Below are 20,179 nucleotides of genomic sequence, written 5' to 3'. Positions count from 1 at the left end.
TACATACTGGGCACTGCACACATCACCAAGGGGTCTGCATTCCTGTCTGACATGCTAGGAAAGGCGGAGGGATGGTATTGCATGAAAGAGCCAAGTGAAATGAAGTATTTCCTCAGGCACACTGCTCTCCTGGTACAGATAACAAAAACTCAAATGTGTGGTTTACTTAAACTTTGCAGACAAGCCTGAGCAAAAGTCACACATGGCAACACTTCATTTGTGGTAAACAAAGTGACTCCCCTTAGGTAGAAACAGCACAATGAATCAAAGTGTAAGGAACAAGAGACTATCAAAACTAACCAGGCAATTTTGAAAAAGAACTTAGCAAAACTTCTAGAAATGAGAAATGTAAGCATTAACTTAAAAATCTAGGAGTAGGCTGAATAGTAGATTTGATGCTGCTGAAGACAGAATTACTGAATGGAAAAAGAGATCTGAAGAAATTATTAAGAATGTATGTTAGAGACAGAGATAAAGATATGAGGGTTTCAGAGTCCTGGAAGGAGAGAGTGAGAAGGCCTCATGTATGTCTAATCAGATTTCTACACAGCGAGAATACGCAGAATGTGTGAGAAGTCCTATTCAGAGAAACAATGGCTGTGAACTTCTAAAAAATGTATGAAAGCATAAACCACACAATATCTATTCAGAATAAATAAAAAGAAAGCCACATCATAATCAAGATGCAAAACATCAAAGACAAAGAGAAGATTTAAAACCCAGCCAGAGGTAATGGCAGGTAACCTGCCTTTAAAGGAAGGGAACATAGTTGGATGGACAGATAACTTCACACATGCAATTAACAGACGACAGGGCAGTGATAAGCCAGTGACTGTCAATCTAGATTTGTGTATTCTGTTAAGTCACCATTCAGAAAGAAGTCAATACAAAGATATTTTCAGACAAAAACAAAGAAGTTACTACTAATGAACCCTCACTAAAAGAATTTCTAGGGAATTCCCTGGCGGTCCAGTGGTTAGGACTCTGCACTTTCACTACCGAGGGTGTGGGTTCAATCCCTGGTCAGGGAACTAAGATCCCACAAGCTGTGCGGTGCAGCCAAAAAAAAAAAAGATTTTCTAAAAGATAATACTACAGGAAGATGAAAAACAAATGTTGAAGGAAGTCTGACATGCAAAAATGTATAGTGAACAAAGAAAATGGTAAATAATGTGGGTAAGTAAAAAAAAATATTAGCTCTAAGATAATAATAATTTCTAATATATGGGTTAAAAAAGACAAAACAAGCTAGAACTAAAGTGCATAACAAAAGCATGTATATCAGGAGGGTCGATTTGATCCAAGTTAAAGCTGTCTAAGGTCCATGACCTTTCCATAAGAATAAACATATTATTTTCAAACTTTGTAAAATACGCAATTCAAAATTTCTAAGGTAAGCATAAGCAACCAGAACTACTATACATGACTTTCAAATCAGCTGGGAGAGAGCAAGGAAAAAAAACGTCCATGAACCCTAAAAGCAAAAAGAGAAAAAAACTGAAATGAAAAGCTGGACAGATTAAAAATGCAAAATAAGTTGACAGAAGTATATCCACATATATCTGTAACATATAATAAATATAAATGAACTACATTCTCAGATAATTTTTTTAAAATCTAGCCATATGCAGCTTATTTCAAACAAACCTAAAATGTAAGGACGTAAAGATAAAAAGAAAAGGATAAAAAAATGATATGCCAGAAAAATAACCAAGAGAAAGCAGATGTGGCTATAGTAAGAGCAGACAAAATAAGTTTTAAGGCAAAACAATATTACAAGAGATAAAGATAAATGCCTAATATTCAATAACAAAAGGTTCAATTCACCAGAAAGACCTAACAATTCAAAACTTCCATGTACCTAATATCATAACTTCAAAAAGCAAAAATACACAAAAACATAAGGAAAAACGGACAAATCCATCATCGTAGTGGGAGATTTTAACACATCTCTCCTAGTACTTATTAAAACCAATCAAAAAATCAGTGAAGACACATAATATCTAAACAACACAATTAACAAGCTTGATCGAAAAGAAAAACATAGACAGTGACACAACAACTGGAGAATACCCCTTGCTTCAAACACACATGAAACATGTATGAAAAGAAACAGGTCTCCACAAAGTTCCAAAACTTGATGTAAAGCACCAATTTGCAAATTTAAAAACAGTCTTCTAAGTAACTCATAGGTTAAAAAAGAAATCATAATGGGAAGGTAGGGATAGAAATATCCTCATTTTCGGGACTTCCCTGGCAGTCCAGTGGTTAAGACTCTGTACTTCCACTGCAGGGGGTGTGGGTTCAATCCGTTAGTTCCCCCTGGTTGGGGAACTAAGATCCCACATGCCTCGAGGCATGGCCAAAAAAAAAAAAAACCCAGAAAAAAAAGGTCCTCATTTTGGTATTTAAATAAAGAAAAAAGACACTGACTAATATATAAGAATATTTTAAAAAGTTTTTTAAAGAATATTAAAATTACCAGACTAACCAAAAGAAGAAATAAAAAGAAACAAAATTTGGAAGAGGAAGAGAGAAGGAAAGTGAATGATACAGATAAACCAATCCACACCTTCTATATTAGGAGTCAAAAAATAGTTGTCTAAAATTGATGTAGCAAGAAAAAAAGGTATAAGCATAGCATTTAAAGTTATGGATGTTAATAACCAGAAGAAATAACAGAACTGGTTACAAGGTCAGGAATGGGACTAGGGATGAGGAAGGGTAGGGAGGAAGACTCCTGCTTTGTATCAAATGTTCTTATGTACTATTTGATTTGCTACCAAGTATAAATATTATTTGGATTAAACTAAAAACTTTTTAGTTCAAAAAAAACAATTAAATGAGATAATGTTTCCAATGGTAGTGCATGGTACATATAAGCAGTCTAATTAACAGAGGTCGTTTTTCAGAATGCAGGACTAACAAATGAAATCACCTATCACAGGACCTGGCACCTGGTAGGTATTCAACAAATACCAGTTACATGCCCATCCTTCCCTGCCCCTCTTTAACTCAGAATCTAAACCCTAAATGTATTTCTGGTTTGCTCCAGTATCTCCTGCCTTTCTTTCACAATACTCAAACTGGATAATCATTTAGCAACAGTCCAAGATTTAACTGGACACAAGTATGGTCCATTTATAAGAAAGAGAGAAGCTCTGATCTTAACACTGATAAACAGTCGTGCTAAGACAAAGATTAACATTTTAATATCCCTACTTCTTTTCCTAAGTGAAGAATGAGGAGAATGTAGCCAAACAAGCCATGTCTTAAGTGTCTTCTACTTACCTGAGGACCCAGCAGAGTGCAGACAATGACAGTTAGCTGGTGCATATTTAATGAACAAATGGATGTTTATTAAACTCTTAGCACTTTTGAAGGGGGGCGGAACACTTGAGCGGTAATTATTTGCACTAAGTTTAAAGTCCAACATCATTATTAAACTCATTATTAAATATTGTGGATTCTGTCCATTTCTACAGGAGAATCAATATATTTCCCTAATTAGGAAAAGCAGGCAGCAAAAATGCTAGCTGATGCTATCTATTATTTCCAAACTTGTTCTGGGCAAATAAATAACTTCTGCCTTAAATACTGTTATAAACACTCATTCTTCCAGGAAAACTCAAAATATGTAAGAATCCACGGAGAAGACCAGCCCAGGAGCGTTCAGTGAAATGCTATCTTACCCAATGTTTCCCTAACAGCCTGGAGTTACAGGAGGAAATGGAAGCAATTTCCTTAGCTTTATAGAAAAGGTTTCACGATTTAAATATAACAACCACAACAACGTGACGGATGCTGCTCCAAGTGCTGTACGTGTGCTGACTCGCTGGACCCATAAGATAACCCCGTGAAGTAGGCTCCAACTCCCCCATTTTTCAGATGAGGAAATAGGGCAAGAAGAGCATTAGTACGTGCTCGCGATCACCTCACAGGGCCGCAATGCTGGCAGCGAGGCTCCAGGAGGTGTCAGTCCTCACCTGCCAATGGGTAAGGCGTTGCGGATGATCCTCTGGCTGCCTCGGGTGTATTCAATATCCACTGTGATGGGGGCGGAGTACGTCATGTCCCGCAACCGGCACTGAAAGAGAATCAGACAATCATGGCTCCTCCTCTCTGGAAAAGAAAGGATCCTGGCAGCCTCAAAGAGCTCTTCTCGAGTAGAAGTATGGCCCATGCTGGACTCTGATCCCTCCATGGAACACAGCTGCCCCTGGGCTGCCTTAAGGGCACTGGGAATTACAAGCTTACCTTCTCCATGAGGGGATGATGCCAGCCATGGATCTAGACACTGCCACAGCATCCCCACCCCTGCCAGCCCAGAAATGGGACAATAAGTCTGGTACTGATTTTCTTCTCACTGATCTGATGCCATCACCAGTCTGCTCCCATATCTCTGAAGCCATTAGATCATCCTTTGCAAACTGGGTCCTTGGAGAGTCATCAATATGGCTGCTTTATTCAAAATAGTTAACAACCAGTATAACAATAACTAAAGTATGTACACGCACAAACTAAAAGAATTAAACTATATTTCCTTTTATTCTCCAAACAAACTAAACTATATCACAAAATTCCTTTCCAAGGGATATGTCAGAGCATGAATCACTCAACACATCATTCTAACAATTTCTGAGTCACTTGTGGAACTTTAGAAGTTGTTGGTGCGCGCTTTACTTTCACGTGGTGATGACTCACTAAGAGAAGCCCTTGCCTGGGCCATGATCAGGAAACCCCATCAAAATCTTCCAATGACTTCTCCATTATATTGATGGTCCTCAGGTGCCTTGCAGTCTCAAAAAGAGAATTTCTCTGAACCTCAACCATACAATTCATGATGCTGAATCCTCTCTCTGGCTTTTACTGCACCAAAGACAGATACAAACTTTTTCTAGCCTAACAGTGCCTAGGATTTTAAAATACTATATAGTCCTATTATTGACCAGTATATTACCTTATATTTAATTATATCAAGCCTCCTGCAGGCCTGACCAAAGGTAGGGTGGCATGATGATCAGAGTGTGGACTCTATTTTCTGTGCTCAAATCCCGGCTCTACCAATTAAGTCTTAAATAACCTTTCTGCATCTCAGTCTCCTCATATGTAAAATGGGAATGTGAATAATTTTAATTCCCAAGAGTATGAGTATATATTTTTAGAATGGTGCCTGGTACAGAGTACTATATAAATATTATCTCATTTTTGTTAATAAAACTAATGTAACACCCATGATAGGCAGATATCCATGGGTCTTAACAAACTCATCCCTTCAAATGGAAATGAAATTTGACAGAAGTGGTAAACATGGGGCCCCAAACTACCTCTGGGGCCCCCTCTGTCCCCCTCGAACTCTCTCTTATCAACAGGAATAGGGCTGTGTGGGTAGAGCCTGCAGTACCTGCACCCCCAGTCCTGCTGTGGGTCCCATGACTGCCCATCCACCTGCTCTCCCACGCTCCCCATCTCTCTAAGAGTCAATACCCTCCAAGAAATCTTTGCACCCTCTTTCTCTAATTGCAGTAATACCCATGTGTTTTCTTCAACATCAGGAATAATTATTATAATGACAATTGTGGCTTCAGCCTTCTTGAACTACTTCGAATTCTTCGTCTTATCCCTTCTCTGAACCCAGTAATATACTAGTTTAGAAGGTGACTTGGAGATTGTTAATTGGCTGTTTAGTTCTTGAAAAATTGGAAAGTTCTCGCCAAATGGAAAGCGGAGGTGGGGAAAGCCAAATCGGGGCGCACAGTTTCCAACATCCAGTCCTCACTACTCCCTGTTCAGTCCAACGTCACATATTCGCCTTACCTATCATCTAGGCTGCAAACCCTGGTGTCTCTGTTTCATTTGTTTTGTTATTTTAATCCATAAGAGTATGAACTTGAGCAAAGATATTATGTCTTATTTCTTTTGTATCTTCCAATTTTGCAGCACAAAATAAAAGTTCAATCAATACTCGGTGATTAATACCAAAACTACCTATATAAAACTACCTATATAAAACATCTGGTTACTGGATCACACTTCCTATTTCACCTTGCTTAGACAACAACCATAGCACTCTAACACCTTACTTGTTCTTTACTGAAGATTCCTGTGCTATGTTCCCTAATTGCTATTTTAGCTTTACATTAATACAAACCAGAAAAATCTACAAAAATCATTTTCCTTCCTGAATCAATGCCCAATTATAGACACTAAGTGGAAGAATTTGAAGAGAAATCTAGAATCCGTTAAAAGCCAATAAACAGGGCTGTTCTAAAAGCCGTTGCCTGTAGCTCTTTTAAAACCCTGGCATTTACATTTTCTTCTCCTCTGCCTCTTCTGCTAGACCGTGAGTTCCTTGTCCTCAGTCCCTCTGCAAACGCAAGGCCTGCTGACCCTCAAAATACGCGCTAAGCGAGAAACCCCTGCAGGAACAGCACACCGCACCAGACACCAGTGGTCAGCAAGGAGTGGGGGTGGAGAGACCATGAAAAAACTCAGAAACAGGACATAAAAAAGACACAGTGACCTAACAGTGCAAGTTAACTAGGATTAAATGATAAACCAACTAATACAAAACTGTTTCCTAATACAGTATGGTATTATACAGGTGCTTATTTATTTTGGTTATCTTGTCTCATAAGAGATTTTTTCCCATTTTTAAATCGTTTTTTAAGAATATATTTTAAGGGCACTGACTCTTCCAGTTAAACCAAACAAATCCAATTAAATTAAGGTTGATAATTACCTCATGAGGGGACACTGGTCTAGTTACATTGAAGCTTTCTTCAACATCAGGAAGCCCGACATAGATATTAAGATATCTGAAAAGCAAGTTATTCCAGAACCAATTACAGTTCTTCAAAGAACATATAAACAATCAAGCTATTTTCCTCCCGAATACAAGATTGCCCTTCGACAAATGCTTATCTTGCAGAGGATGACAAATTAACAAATTAACAAATTATAATTGGAGATCTTAAAGTCATAGAACACACAGTTTACAAAGGAGAGAAAATGTTATCAAGTTATCTTTAAAAAAAATACTGTAAATCTCTTTACAAAAATATTGAAACTATAGCTCCCTACAAATGATACTTAAGGAAAAAAGCAAATGCAAAAGAGTAGCTATAGTGCACTACCATTCTCATAAGAAAGGATATGGAGGAAAAAATATATGTGCTCATTTGTGCAAAAGAAACAGGAAGAAGAAAGCAGAAACTAAAGAGACGGGTTACCTACAGGGAGCACTGGGAACACGGTGGGAAGAACTGGAAGGGGAGGGACAATTTTCTGAATAGACTTTTTTCTATAGGTCTAACTCTTACAACCATAATAATGTCTCACATATCCAAAATGGCATACAAACCTTACTGCACTACAAATGAATAATATAACGGCACTGAAAAGGTAAGAAAGAAAATAACTAACCTGAGTAACTTTAGAAAACAGTATTTTGATTGGATACAGCAAAGACAGAAAAGCAGTATACAAGTATTAGTAAATTTTATTCTCACAGAGTGATGAATTAACAATTCTGAAACTACTTTATGTATATCCTAGGACTGAATAAGTAAGTAAATATAGCTCTGTCTACTGAGACTTTAGTACCCATATCTTGGTGTCTAAACACTACTCTCCAATAAAAGAGACTAAAGCTCCTTGGAGAAATGACTGATTCCAGGCTGGGACAGGAAAAATACTAGATGAACCACATCTCATGGTACCAGAAAGTAGGGGAGTGCTCGAAAATTCACAGGGGCATGTTGAAAGGATGCAGCAGTCAACTTGATGAATCTCCCTATGGCCAAATCTGGGACCATTTGAGAAATAAAACAATGACAGTACTGGATTATGATGCATAGAATAAAATAAACATCCATGAGTTCATATTAATATAAATAAAATTACAGATAGAGAGCAAATGAGGGGACGAAAAAGCTCTTCCTCACAGTAGAATTCTAATATTAATGTAGAAAGAATGATGGAAATAGAGACTTGCCAATAGGTAAACACCACAGCAATTACTGTTGTAGGTAACTGCTACAACAATCATCAATGCATGCTAAAGGTAGTGGGTAAAGTGCAATGAGAAATAAGATATTTGCATAGTCTCGAAGGATCACCTTATAAGATAGTGATTAATTACTGAAGGAAAAATTAGTAACTTTACAGTAGAGAAACCTGGAAGATACCATCTTAATCAAGTGAACAAAGTTAAAATCACCAGCCGTTAAATATACTGACATCTGTACCCCCTGATATGGTACAGTGAGAATGACATGAAGCACCGCTTCTGTGGTATTCTGGCCAAAAAGGCATAACCCAATGTAGCCACAAGCAAATACCGCACAAACCCGAATCAAGGACTTTCTACAAAACGACTGACCAGAATTCTTCAAAAGTGTCAAGGTCATGAAAGACCAAGAGAGCCTGAGGAACTGCCATAGATTGGAGAGGATGAAGGAGACATATGACATCTGAACATAATGCAGGTCCTGGATTGAATCCTGGACCAGAAAATGGACATTAGTGGAAAAACTAAGATTTGTAGATTAGTCAACAGTATTGTATCAGTGCTAATTTCCTAGTTTTGCTAATTATGCTATGGCTACATAAGATGTTAATATTAGTATAAACTGGGTGAAGTGTAACATGAGAACTCCTTGTCCTCTTTTTGTAATTTTCCTCTAAAATTGTTTTTAAAAAAGTTTAAACCTAATAGTTTCAGTAACTTTTCACTCATAACTACCTGTTATCCTTAGCTTACCAATTAAAAATTAAGCATTTGATAAATATCTTCCTATCAAACAGATAAAAGGAGAATTATGTTAAAAGAGTTTTGACAGCAACTACATTCACTATAAAAAAATGTTAGACATAATCAAAATAGCAAATTAAGAGTAGTTGCTTCCTTACTTTAAGTACCACATGGGGTCAGCATCACTCGTAACCTTTTCGTTGGCTTTCATTATTTTCTTTATCTGCAGGGGAAAGAGTAACATGAGGAAAGACTCTGGCTTCCAGTTAATTCTTAACCATATCCTTTTCCAAGATCTGATGCTTACCTCTACATTAATGAAATAGTTAAATGAATCTATATGCTGTTTCACAAGGCCTTTCACCTAAACAGATAAAAAGTAAAAAGTAGGTTAGCAACAAAATAGCAGATTACACAATGGATCTCACCTGATCCATAAATTTTCCTCAAAACCAAAGTGAGAAAAAAAATCCATGAATTTTACTTAGCAAAGCTTTACATTTATGTGTCCTCACTCCATCTCTCCTCCATCTTACTAGAACACCCTCAAATTTTCCTCCCTGAAAAACAGTCTGACCTTTGGAATTCAAGATATGAGTACCTGAATATACCTAATGACTCCCCATGAGCTAACAAATAAGGCAGGATTTTCCCTACATGCTTTGAATTTACAAAAAAAATCCCAGAAACAAATACAGCAGTTGAGCATCATCTCTTCAACCCTCAAACAACGTCTATTTTCTTTCTTGTCTTGCTCCTATGTAAGCAGTTTTATGATTTCCACATATCTGTCTTTCATATCACTTTTAGAAGAATGAAGGGAAAAAACAAGGATCTCTATTAAGAAAACCAAAAATAATTGCATTTAAAATTGGAAGCAGAGTGAACATCAGGGACCTAAGATCGACCAGCTGGCAGCGACTTCCTTTCATCTCAGAAGTCAGTATGGCTGCACAAAGCGCTATGAAAAACACTGAAACGATAAACACATAGAATCCAGTCTTAGGACTTAAAGGACTGTAATGTTCATCATTTTACATTAATCTTCAAACACAATTAGTTCAACATTTCTAGAACACTCTCAACAGACAGATAATCACAGGGCCTTTGCTTTAATTCCACCTCCTTATTCAGGATCTCACTGGCTTACAAAGCAGCCATCCTATTATGAAATAGTTCTGATTGTTAGGGGAAAAATTCACCCTTATAATGATCTGCAGTCTGCCTTCCCACAGTTTCCACCCCTGGGGCTTAACTGTCTTTTCTGGAGAAAATGCCTGCTCTACCTCAGTCTGTTGAGTGATCACATCTCTCTTTCACGTTCTCACTTCCAGGCTGAACAGGCACTTCCCCTATTTCTCGCAGGCATGCCTTCCAGACCCCTCAGCAGCCCATGAACCGCTCCTGAGTGGGCTCCACGCTGTCATCACATGGATGTTAATCCTCCACAGCCTGACCAGTGTACAGTGGGGCGACTACGTACCTCCCTCACTCTGGATATTTTACCACTGCTATTAAAAAACAAGGTCACGTTACAGGCTGATCAACTAGAACTCAAAAGGTAATTGTTTATGTTCACAAAAGAATGCTATTAAGTCAAGCACACCCCATTTGGTACTTGTGCAAAACTAAGAGGGACTTACAGGAGTCCCTCTTCACTGCTGTCACCCCAACCTAACATTCCAAGTCTGGATTCTACCTGCCCACAGCACTGCAGCCTCACAGGCTTCAAGTTCCTGTCTTCAGTTACATATTAAAAATCTTTACATTTTTGTTCTTGGACAAATATATTTCAAGGTGGTCTGAGTAAAAGAGAACCCCAACTTTAAATGAATGAAATAGCTGTAGTCTCATGTCTCTGTTAAGTTCTCTACCTTGTCAACTACAAAGTGGCATTTTCCATCGGCACCTGCCATCTAAGCACTAATACTCTAGCCGACAGTTCAGAAGATTGAAGGTTCGAGTCCCTTCAAGGTTGCCATAGTAACTGTCGAGTTAAAAAACATGCACAACATGAGAGTTGCGAGTTAAGTTTTATTTGGGGCAAAATGAGGACTACAGCCAGGAGACAGCATCCCAGATAGCTCTGAGAAACTTCTCCAAAGACGCAGGGGGGAAGGTCAGTATACATGTGATTTTGGTGCAGGGGGAGCACATGCAATCAAGCACACATTCTTCGCAGAAGGTTTCTGCTACTCTCGTGAAGGTTACTGCTAGTCATGAGGCGCAGACGTCACCATGAAGGATTTTAGTGCTTTTCTAGATACGAGGAGATGCAAGAATTGGGCTCATAAAATTGGCTCCTGAAAATATCTAACTATTGGGCTTCCCTAGTGGCGCAGTGGTTAAGAATCTGCCTGCCAAGACAGAGGACACGGGTTCAAGCCCTGGTCCGGGAAGATCCCACATGCCGCAGAAGAACTAAGCCCGTGCGCCACAACCACTGAAGCCCGTGTGCCTAGAGCCCGTGCTCCGCAACAAGAGAAGACACCACAGTGAGAAGCCCGTGCACCGCAACAAAGAGTAGCCCCCGCTGACCACAACTAGAGAAAGCCCGTGCACAGCAACGAAGACCCAACGCAGCCAAAAATAAAAATAAATAAAATAAAATTTAAAATATATATATCTAACTATCTGAAGACCTGTTTTGCCAGTTTTTCCCAGAGCACACAGTGCCTCATTTCTGCTCTCCACCCTGAACTCCTTTCAGGGGGTGTTGAAAGTCAGCAGCTGTAGCAGCACATGATTTAATTCTTGTAGAGGTAGATGGCAAGTGCCAATGGAAAATGCCAATATGTAGTAGACAACCTCTTCTTGGACCACATACCACCAACTGTCTCCTCTTTTTTGAATCACAAATCCTACTCCTTCTCCTCTGCTTATGCGTATGTGTGTATGTGTGTGTGTGTATATATATATATATACATGTATATATATATATACATATATATATATATATATATAGTTCCCTTTGAAAAAGAAAAAAGTCATAATTAAAAACAACAACAAAAAAAAAACTTCCCTTGACCTTACTATCATTTTATTTCATTTTTGGTTACTTAAAACTTCTTCAAGAGCTTCCTATTGCTGTTAGAAGAAAAGCCAAAATCCTTCACATCAAACTCCTTAACCATAAAATCTGGTCAGAAATCTGGCCCTGACAGCTTCCCAGCTTCATCTCCCAGCACTCTCCCTTCTGCCTATTAACAGAAAACTAAGTTGGACAAAACTCTACTCATTTTTCAAGTCTTCATTCTTTCACTTAGCGAGATGCTTCCAAGATTCATCCATGTTGTAGCATATGTCAGCACTTGATTTCTTTTTATTGCCAGATACTATTCCATTGTATGGATAGACCATATTTTATTTATCCATCCATTAGCTGGTGTTCATGTGAGTTTACACTTTTTGGCTATTATGAATAATGCTGCTATGAACATCTGTGTACAAGTTTTTGCATGGACACGTTTTCATTTATCTTGAGTAAATACCTAGGAGTAGAATCGCAGGATCAGACAGTAACTATGTTTAACCATTTGATGAACTGCCAGGCTGCTTTCCAAAGCGGCTGCAACATTCTACATTCCCATCAGTAGAGCGTTAGGATTCTGATTGCTCCACATCCTCATCAACACTTGCTACTGTCTTTTTTTGACTATAACCATCCTACTGTGTGTCAAGTGGTCTATCATTGTGGAACCTGCTACTACTCAGCATAAGCTCTTTAAAACTGAAATTCAATAATAATAGGAATCGTATAATCTGTAGTTCCTCTGTCTAGCCACCCACCCATTCCAGCCAAGCAGACTGGACTCTGTTTCCTACAGACCCCGTGGAGGCTCCTCCTGAGCACCTTTATTAAGCCATGCTCCCTGCATCCTACCTTTCAGCTCAGTTAATTCCTTTCCTCTTAAGATGTGGCTTACATCTCACCTCCTTTGGGAGGCCCTCTCTGACCACTTGTGGCATCACTCTTGCCAACAGCACTTTGGTTTGTATTATTCATGTGCCATGCTACAACGTATACTACTTCCTATCTCTAAAATTAGATTAGCAATCCCCTAACTAGTATTTTATAGACAGGGATACTGCCTTATAATTTCTTGTACTTCTAAAACCTAGAAAAGCACACAGTTGTACAAAGTCAAAAAATGTTGGTGAAAAAAAATTAATTTTAAAAAAGGCTTATTTCTTCACTCTTCATTGGAAAAACAACTAATTATTATTAAATATTAATTACCTTTAAAAATGCTGGAAGCAGCCGCCATTTTTCCTGTGAATCAGAACAATAAAAGTATCAGAACTCTGTGCTAGCAATCACAATATTTTCATGAGAAGTTACTTTAATGTACCCAAAATGACTCACTTCATCACAGGAAGCAAAAGAAAGTAAATGAAAACGAACAATTTTTACATTGCAACCACTTTTATGGAAATCATATATGTGCTGTGTATGTACATGTATACAAACATGTACACACACAAGTATATATAAACCACAGATTTCTTAAATAGAATATACTTTAACCTCTTCTTGGTGACTCAAGATTCCAAGTACTTTTTATCTTTATTTTATTCTCATGACACTTCCTGAGTAAGCAGGGTTTGCCAGTCTTAGGAAGGGTGAGTAAGTTTCAGAGAGGCTGGTGTGGAAGCTAGGTCTCTCAACCCAAAGGGAGTTCTTTCTCCCCCTTATTTTTTCTCAACTAGTGCCTGGTCAGAGCTCAGGCTGCAGAAGGATATCACATGGTGTCCATCTCCTACTTTAAATAGTTGCAAACTGCCACACTTCTTGAGTTCTTAGGCCTGCTCTTCACACCTTCCTGAGGTCGTGAACAGCCTACCATGATAAGACTCTTCATGAATGGTATCTAATCTGTTAATGGGAAATCTGACAAATGGTTAGAACTGAGTCTTAAGTAAGAATACACAGTTCCTGAGTAAGGGCTCCAGAATCATGTAAGACTTCCCAAGAACTGTAAACGTTTTTACTTTGAGTAACAGGAGAAGCATTGGAAGGTTTTGAGCAAAAGAGTGACAAGATGATGTGACTCATTTTAACTGGATCACTCTAGCTGCTGGGGTGAGAACAGGCAAGGTTAGAAGGAGGGAGATCATTTAGGAGTTCACTGCAATACTCCAGGCTGATAACAATATGGGTAGTGAGAAACTGTTGGCTAGGAAACTCAATGTGAAGTTAGAGCCAACAGGACTTGACAGTAGATTAGATGGAGACTCTGAGAGAAAGAAGAGTTGAGACAGACACCTTAGAGTTGCCATTTCTGGAGATGAGGAGGACGCTGGATGTCTGGATGCTGTCAGAGTAGCAGGTTTAGGTGTGCAGGGGTCATCAGGAGTTTGGTTGGGGGCATGTTAAGTTTGAGATATCCATTTGTCTATTTGGAGATGCCAAATAGACAACAAATATAGGTCTGGAACTTGGGAAGAGAGTGGCCTGGAGATCTAAATCAGGGAGAGGTCAGCAAATGGAGGGTAGTTAAAGCCGTGTAACAGATGGAAATCACGTGGAGAAGAGTTCCATGAAGTGAGATCAAAAACACTCCAACGTTTAGAGATGAGGAGCAGAAAGCACATCCAGTAAAGAAGACTGAGGAATGGCCTGAGAGGGAGGCAGACGACCTGGAACAAGTAAAAACACTTTTCAAGAAAAAAGGTAGGTGGGGGCAGGGGGTACGTAAGAAATCTCTATACCTTCCTCTCAATTTTGCTGTGAACCTGAAACGTCTCTTAAAAAATGTCAAATCTTAAAAAAAAAAAAGAAGTTGAGTCTGGCAAAACTCATCTATGATGATAGAAATCAAAAGGTGTGGTACGGCACAAACTGAAAAGGGAACTTTGCGGGAGGCTGAAAATGTTCTATATCTTGTATGGGGTGCTAGTCATTTGGGTATACATAACTGTCAAAACTAATGTAAATGAACACTTAGTACTCATGCATCTTACTGTATGTAAATCTACAAAGAAGAATGCGAGAAAAATCAGAGAAGACTATATGAGGAGAGTAGAAAGATCTTGAGGAGATCTGGGGGGGGGCGAGAAACAAGTTAGAGAAGTAAGCAGTGGCCAAAATGATAAAAGGACTCATATAAGTATGGTAAGGACTTTAGATTTTGCCCTGAGAGCAATGGGCAGACTGAAGAATTTTAACCAAGGGAGCAACGTGATCATATCTGCCTGTTTAAACTGATGGCTCTGGCTACAGAGCAGAGAACAGACTGTTGGAATGGGACAAGTCAGGAGCCTAGGAAATAAGAGATGACAGTGGTTCAGACTTGGAAAACAGAAGAAAGGAAGTTTCAGAATTGAGTACATTTTGTAGTTGGGGGCCCTTAAGATGGGACGGTGGATTGGATGCAGAGGGCCAGGAAAAGGAACTGTTATTCCTGAATCAGAAGACTGGAAATGTAGTACTGGTCCCTTCACAGCTGTGCAAATTCAGACAAGACACAGAAATCCTTTAGGCTTATTCCTTCAGCTCTCTGGAGAAGCAGTCCAGTCAGCACTTAAGGATGAGGGCTCTGGAGTCTGACTGCCAGGGTCTAAAATACAGATCAGCCATTTAACAACCTTCTGAAACTGGGTGAGTTACTTAACCTCTCTGAGCCTTAAAAATCTTCATTGGCAAAATGGGGCAAAAATATTACTTGCTTCAGATGATTAAATAACATAATGCTCGTTAGGCTTGAACAGAGCTGGCACATACGTGCTCAGTAAATGCTGGCTCTTAAATAGCTGTTCAAGAGCTAAAAATTCAGATCAACTATAATCCAATATAAAAAAAAAAAGTTAAAAATCCAGTATTGCCCAATGAAGATCAGCAGTGTATTGCAGGCACTCACAGATTGAATCTAACAGACTGATTGTAATTCCTTTATTTGCCGAATAATTATTACAGAAACAGATTTACTGATCCTGTCGGCCATTCTCCTCCTTAAACTTGTCAATGGCATCCCAGCCCTCCTTTAGATGTCTAACAAAACCTTTCATAATCAGGATCCTTATCTGTCACCCTTAAGTCTCTCCTCTACTTTTCTCCACTCCAGTGCTACTGGATTTGTTTTAATTCCTTAAAAACAGATGGTCTTGCCTCCAGGCTTCCAGTGTCCTTTCCCTCTGCCTGAATCTCTCCCTTGACTATTTCTCCACTTCCCATCCCATGCCAACTAAGATTTTGAGGCCCAGAGAAGTTATATGTACCTTTCCAGAAAATAAAATCACGTCAACATCTGAACTTCATTAGGCAGCTCACTGTAGGGCAGTTATCCTTAACTTCTGAGAATCTGATGAAAGCTACGGGGCTACTCCCCCGAAAACACCTAGGCAAAATCTGGAGTAAATTTTCTCGGCGTTTAAAATACTCCTGCAGCCCAAACTTGAGTTCCTGGTGAAAAGGAAAAATTACTAGCCTGGGATTCAGACGATCTGGTTTTCCCACCACAGCCAGCTGTGGGACCTCACCAACGTGGCCTAAGCTCCCTGGACCTCATTATCCCTTATAAGCCGTCAAAGATGCAATATGTCCCCCCAAGGTGGGCGAGAGTCAGTCCTCCCCTGATAACACACGAACACTGGAATGCGTCCATCCCGAGAGCCGTGCGCGGAGCCGCTGGGTCTGCGCGGCGGCTGACATCTCCCCTCAGCTTGACCCTGCACGAACAGCAGTGCCCGGCTCTGGAGAGGACTCGCGCGGAGCCCCAAGCACGCGCGGAGTCCTGAGCATGCGCGGAAGACGCGGCCCGCCCCCCTCCGCGGCCAGAGTTCTCGGGGCAACGCCTCCCGGGGACGCATGCCAGCTTCTCTTCCGTTCCACGCGTGCCCTGCCCTCACCTCTACAGTCGGGATCGGCGCGGCCAGCTGCTCCGGGGTCAAGTTCCCAAACTCCTCCGCAAGCACGTCCATGCTGTTCACGACAAAGGAAGGAGCAAACACAACCCTCACGCGCGCCTTCGCTGCGCCAGGCAAACTGCTGTACCCGTGAAGAGCGGTGCGCGGTGGCCTAAATAGTCCCCGCCGCGCAACTTAATTGGAGTCGCGGAAGAAAGGTTCCGCCTGCTCTCGGTCAGAACCTGCGGTTGAACCCGGATGTGGCTGAGGCGGAGCTTGGAAACTGCGGCCCCTGGTGTCGCTCGGAAGTCTCGCCTGGGTAATCTTAAACCCCAGCGGACAGATTTTGGCAGTTATCCCACAATCAAGACCAACAACGCGTATTTTCATTTTAAAAATAATTCAAAGAAAACGGTAAATGGATAATTTGCACAACTTGAGCCACCGAGGCATCGAATTCATTTAATTTAAGCCCAAACTACACATTGTATAGTATGGAAAAAATAGGAAATTTACCAAATGCCTAGTAGGAGGGGATTGGTTAAAAAATTAAGGTACATGCGTGTGATGGCCTATTATACAATCATTAAAATGACCACGAAGTGAGGAGGAGTTAACTTACCTAGAGAGAAGAGCATAACAGGAGAGTAATTAAGATAGTGTTATATTCTAAAAGGGCTAGACAGAAGATCCAGGAGTAAATTCCAGCAGAAATTTAGTATGAAAAGATGACATTTTAAAAGAGCAGGGGAAAGATGGCTTATCCAAAAATTGATGTTGGAGCTGCTGATTAGCCATTTAGAAAAAAAATACATCTAAGTAAATACTATACGGATTAAATATTTAAATGTTAACAAAACCTTAGAAGAAAATATAAAGTGAGTAAATCCATAACACTGAGCTGTGGCCACCTTCAAGGATAGCAATATAGTCAGAAATCATAAAGGAAAATATTCATAGATTGGATAATATAATTCTAGCCATAGGTTTATGATTCCACGGAAAATTTTAAATTTTCTGAATAGATGGTTAAAAATCACCATGAATGGTTTCAAGAAATACAAGTTGGGGCTTCCCTGGTGGCGCAGTGGTTGAGCGCCCTCCTGCCGATGCTAGGAGACGCGGGTTCGTGCCCCGGTTCGGGAGGATCCCACATGCTGCGGAGCGGCTGGGCCCGTGAGCCATGGCCGCTGGGCCTGCGTGTCCGGAGCCGGTGCTCCGCAACGGGAGAGGCCACAACAGTGAGAGGCCCGCGTACCGCAAAAAAAAAAAAGAAAAAAAAAAAAAAAAGAAATACAAGTTGGCAGAAGAGAAAGGATTGGTATCCCTAATTTAAAGTGAACTTACAGGGACTTCGCTGGTGGCGCAGTGGTTAAGAATCTGCCTGCCAGTGCTAGGGGACACGCGTTTGATCCCTGGTCCGGGAAGATCCCACGTGCCACGGAGCAACTAAGCCCGTGCGCCACAACTACTGAGCCTGCACTCCAGAGCCTGTGAGCCACAACTACTGAAACCCGTGCACCTAGAGCCCGTGCTCTGCAACAAGAGGAGCCACCGCAATGAGAAGCCCACGCACCGCAATGAAGAGTAGTCCCCACTCGCGTCAACTAGAGAAAGCTCACGCGCAGCAATGAAGACCCAACGCAGCCAAAAAATTTAAAAAATTTTAAAAAAATGATAGAGCCTGCCTTGTAGCGGGTTGTGCAGTTATATGAGATCATTTATATAAAGTGCTTAGGCCATAATATGGTAAGTCATTATTTTACTACATTCTGAAAGAAAAAAATTATATTCAGGTTCCCTACCATGCCGGCAAGTGCAGCTGCTGGGACAGATTACTAAGTTTCCTTTCTTCTTCATAAAGCCTTGCGATAAATCCCTAGGTCCCTTTCCCTTGAAAGCTGAACAAGGCTAACATACCAAGCTTAGACATGAAAAGATAAAGCTTCACTTGAAAAACAGAGAACAAGAGGGTACAAGTTGCTAGTACAAATGTACGTTCTAAAAGGTTAGATTAAATCATGGAGGATAAAGTCATACCTGATTTACTAAATGAAATTAGAGCATGTTGGGTGTGTCACTATCCTTTGAAGTTGACAGCAAGGACAATAACTGCAGCCTTCTATGTACCCTTGAGTTTCTCTGCCAATGACAATATTGGGCTTAATGAACCACGGTTGTGATATGATTTGACAATTTTTGGTCTTATGTACTTAAGTACTCAATCATCACTTCTCAAAATACTAAAACCTCTTGAAGTGTGAAAGAGATTTAGGACAAATAAATGAGCTATTGTAATGTATTCTGTCCACATTATGCTTTAGAGTTTGTAGACAATTTCAAATACATTATCTCATTTGATTCTCACAATAGCTCTGCGAGGCAGTCAGGTAGGTTAGGAAATGGATGTTCAGGGAGACTAAAAGATTGGCTTGAGGTCATATAGCTAAGAAGCAGAAGTGAATTCAAACTCAGGTCCTGTGACTCTCAGTCCCATGCTACTTTTACTGAATAATGAGTGGAAAATGTTGGTACCTAACATCATCAGAGGAAGAACAGGCTGAATTTTAGTTTTAAGAAGGATTCAAGTGAAAAAAATATGTTGCACAAAAGATGGCACTCCCCACGCCCATGGCATACTTAGCCAATCAGCCACAGAATTCTTTACTGCTTGTCCCGGATTTAGCTTCAAAATCCTCTCAACACAGTGCTCTGGGAGCTAATACTAAAAGATCAGAGCAGGCACATGACCTTAAACTTATTTTCATGGGACTTCCCTGGTGGTCCAGTGGTTAGGACATTGTGCTTCCAACGCAGGGGTCTTGGATTCAATCCCCGGTTGGGGAACTAAGATCTGCATGCCGTGTGGCATGGCCAAAGTGGGGGGGGGGGGGCGGAATCAGGTAATTCCTTCATGGTCTACTAGGCAATGCCCAGCACTTCATTAATGCAAGGACCCAGTAAGTTCTGTTGTTCATTAAAAAAATAAACTTATTTTCATAAAAAGATGATTCATAGAGCTTATTGAAGGAAACTGGAGGGATCTGAGGTGGAGACTGTTGCTAATGCTTACCAATACCCAACACCCACACCCGCCGTTTCTCCTGGGCACATCTTCCTGACTCCTTTGCAGTTAGATGGGGCCAGATGACCATCTAGCCATCTAGTCATCAACTAACGATCTAGTTAGTTCTGCCCTATGTACCATGAGTAGAAGTGGGTGATCCTTTTCTTTCCCTTATCTTCTGAGTGATTAAGGAGACGCTGAAGGTTTCAGGGACTATTGAGTTACAAGATGGATGGAAGTTGGGTCTCTAAGTGGCTGAATGGAGTAGAGTCCGCGACACACACACCAACCTTCCTTAAACTTTGAACTACAACTTGAGAAATAAGGTTATGCTGAGGCTTTGCTCAGCAGTTCATCTACACACGCCAATAAAGGTTGGCTTCAATGACTATGCCCTTCCTGGAATCATCTTTTTGTGTCATTCTTAGAGGCGATACTGGATTGGGGGACCTCTTCACACATTTCTCCCATGCAAGTTTTAAAGACCTCATGAGTGCACATGGTGGTGGATT

At 40.3% G+C, this 20,179-nt stretch overlaps 1 protein-coding gene across 1 annotated transcript in view; it reads right to left on the bottom strand.

Moving 5' to 3' along the window:
- The window catches only part of POLR3B (RNA polymerase III subunit B), a 116,823-nt gene extending 100,027 nt beyond the window's left edge, over positions 1 to 16,796 (bottom strand). Inside the window, exons 1-6 of the mRNA XM_082665749.1 lie at positions 16,604 to 16,796; positions 12,996 to 13,028; positions 9,063 to 9,119; positions 8,914 to 8,978; positions 6,743 to 6,818; positions 3,987 to 4,087 (exon numbers count right to left, since the gene is read on the bottom strand). Coding sequence (XP_082521875.1) covers positions 3,987 to 4,087; positions 6,743 to 6,818; positions 8,914 to 8,978; positions 9,063 to 9,119; positions 12,996 to 13,028; positions 16,604 to 16,675 — 404 coding nt within the window. The 5' untranslated portion in view covers positions 16,676 to 16,796. The remainder of the gene's footprint in view (positions 1 to 3,986; positions 4,088 to 6,742; positions 6,819 to 8,913; positions 8,979 to 9,062; positions 9,120 to 12,995; positions 13,029 to 16,603) is intronic.
- Positions 16,797 to 20,179: the final 3,383 nt, after the last annotated feature.

The sequence above is a fragment of the Grampus griseus genome, assembly GCF_964374135.1.
Source record: "Grampus griseus genome assembly, chromosome: 11".
Taxonomy (NCBI): Eukaryota; Metazoa; Chordata; class Mammalia; order Artiodactyla; family Delphinidae; genus Grampus; species Grampus griseus.
Note: the sequence above shows the minus strand (reverse complement) of the source record. Positions and strands in the feature narration are given on the sequence as shown.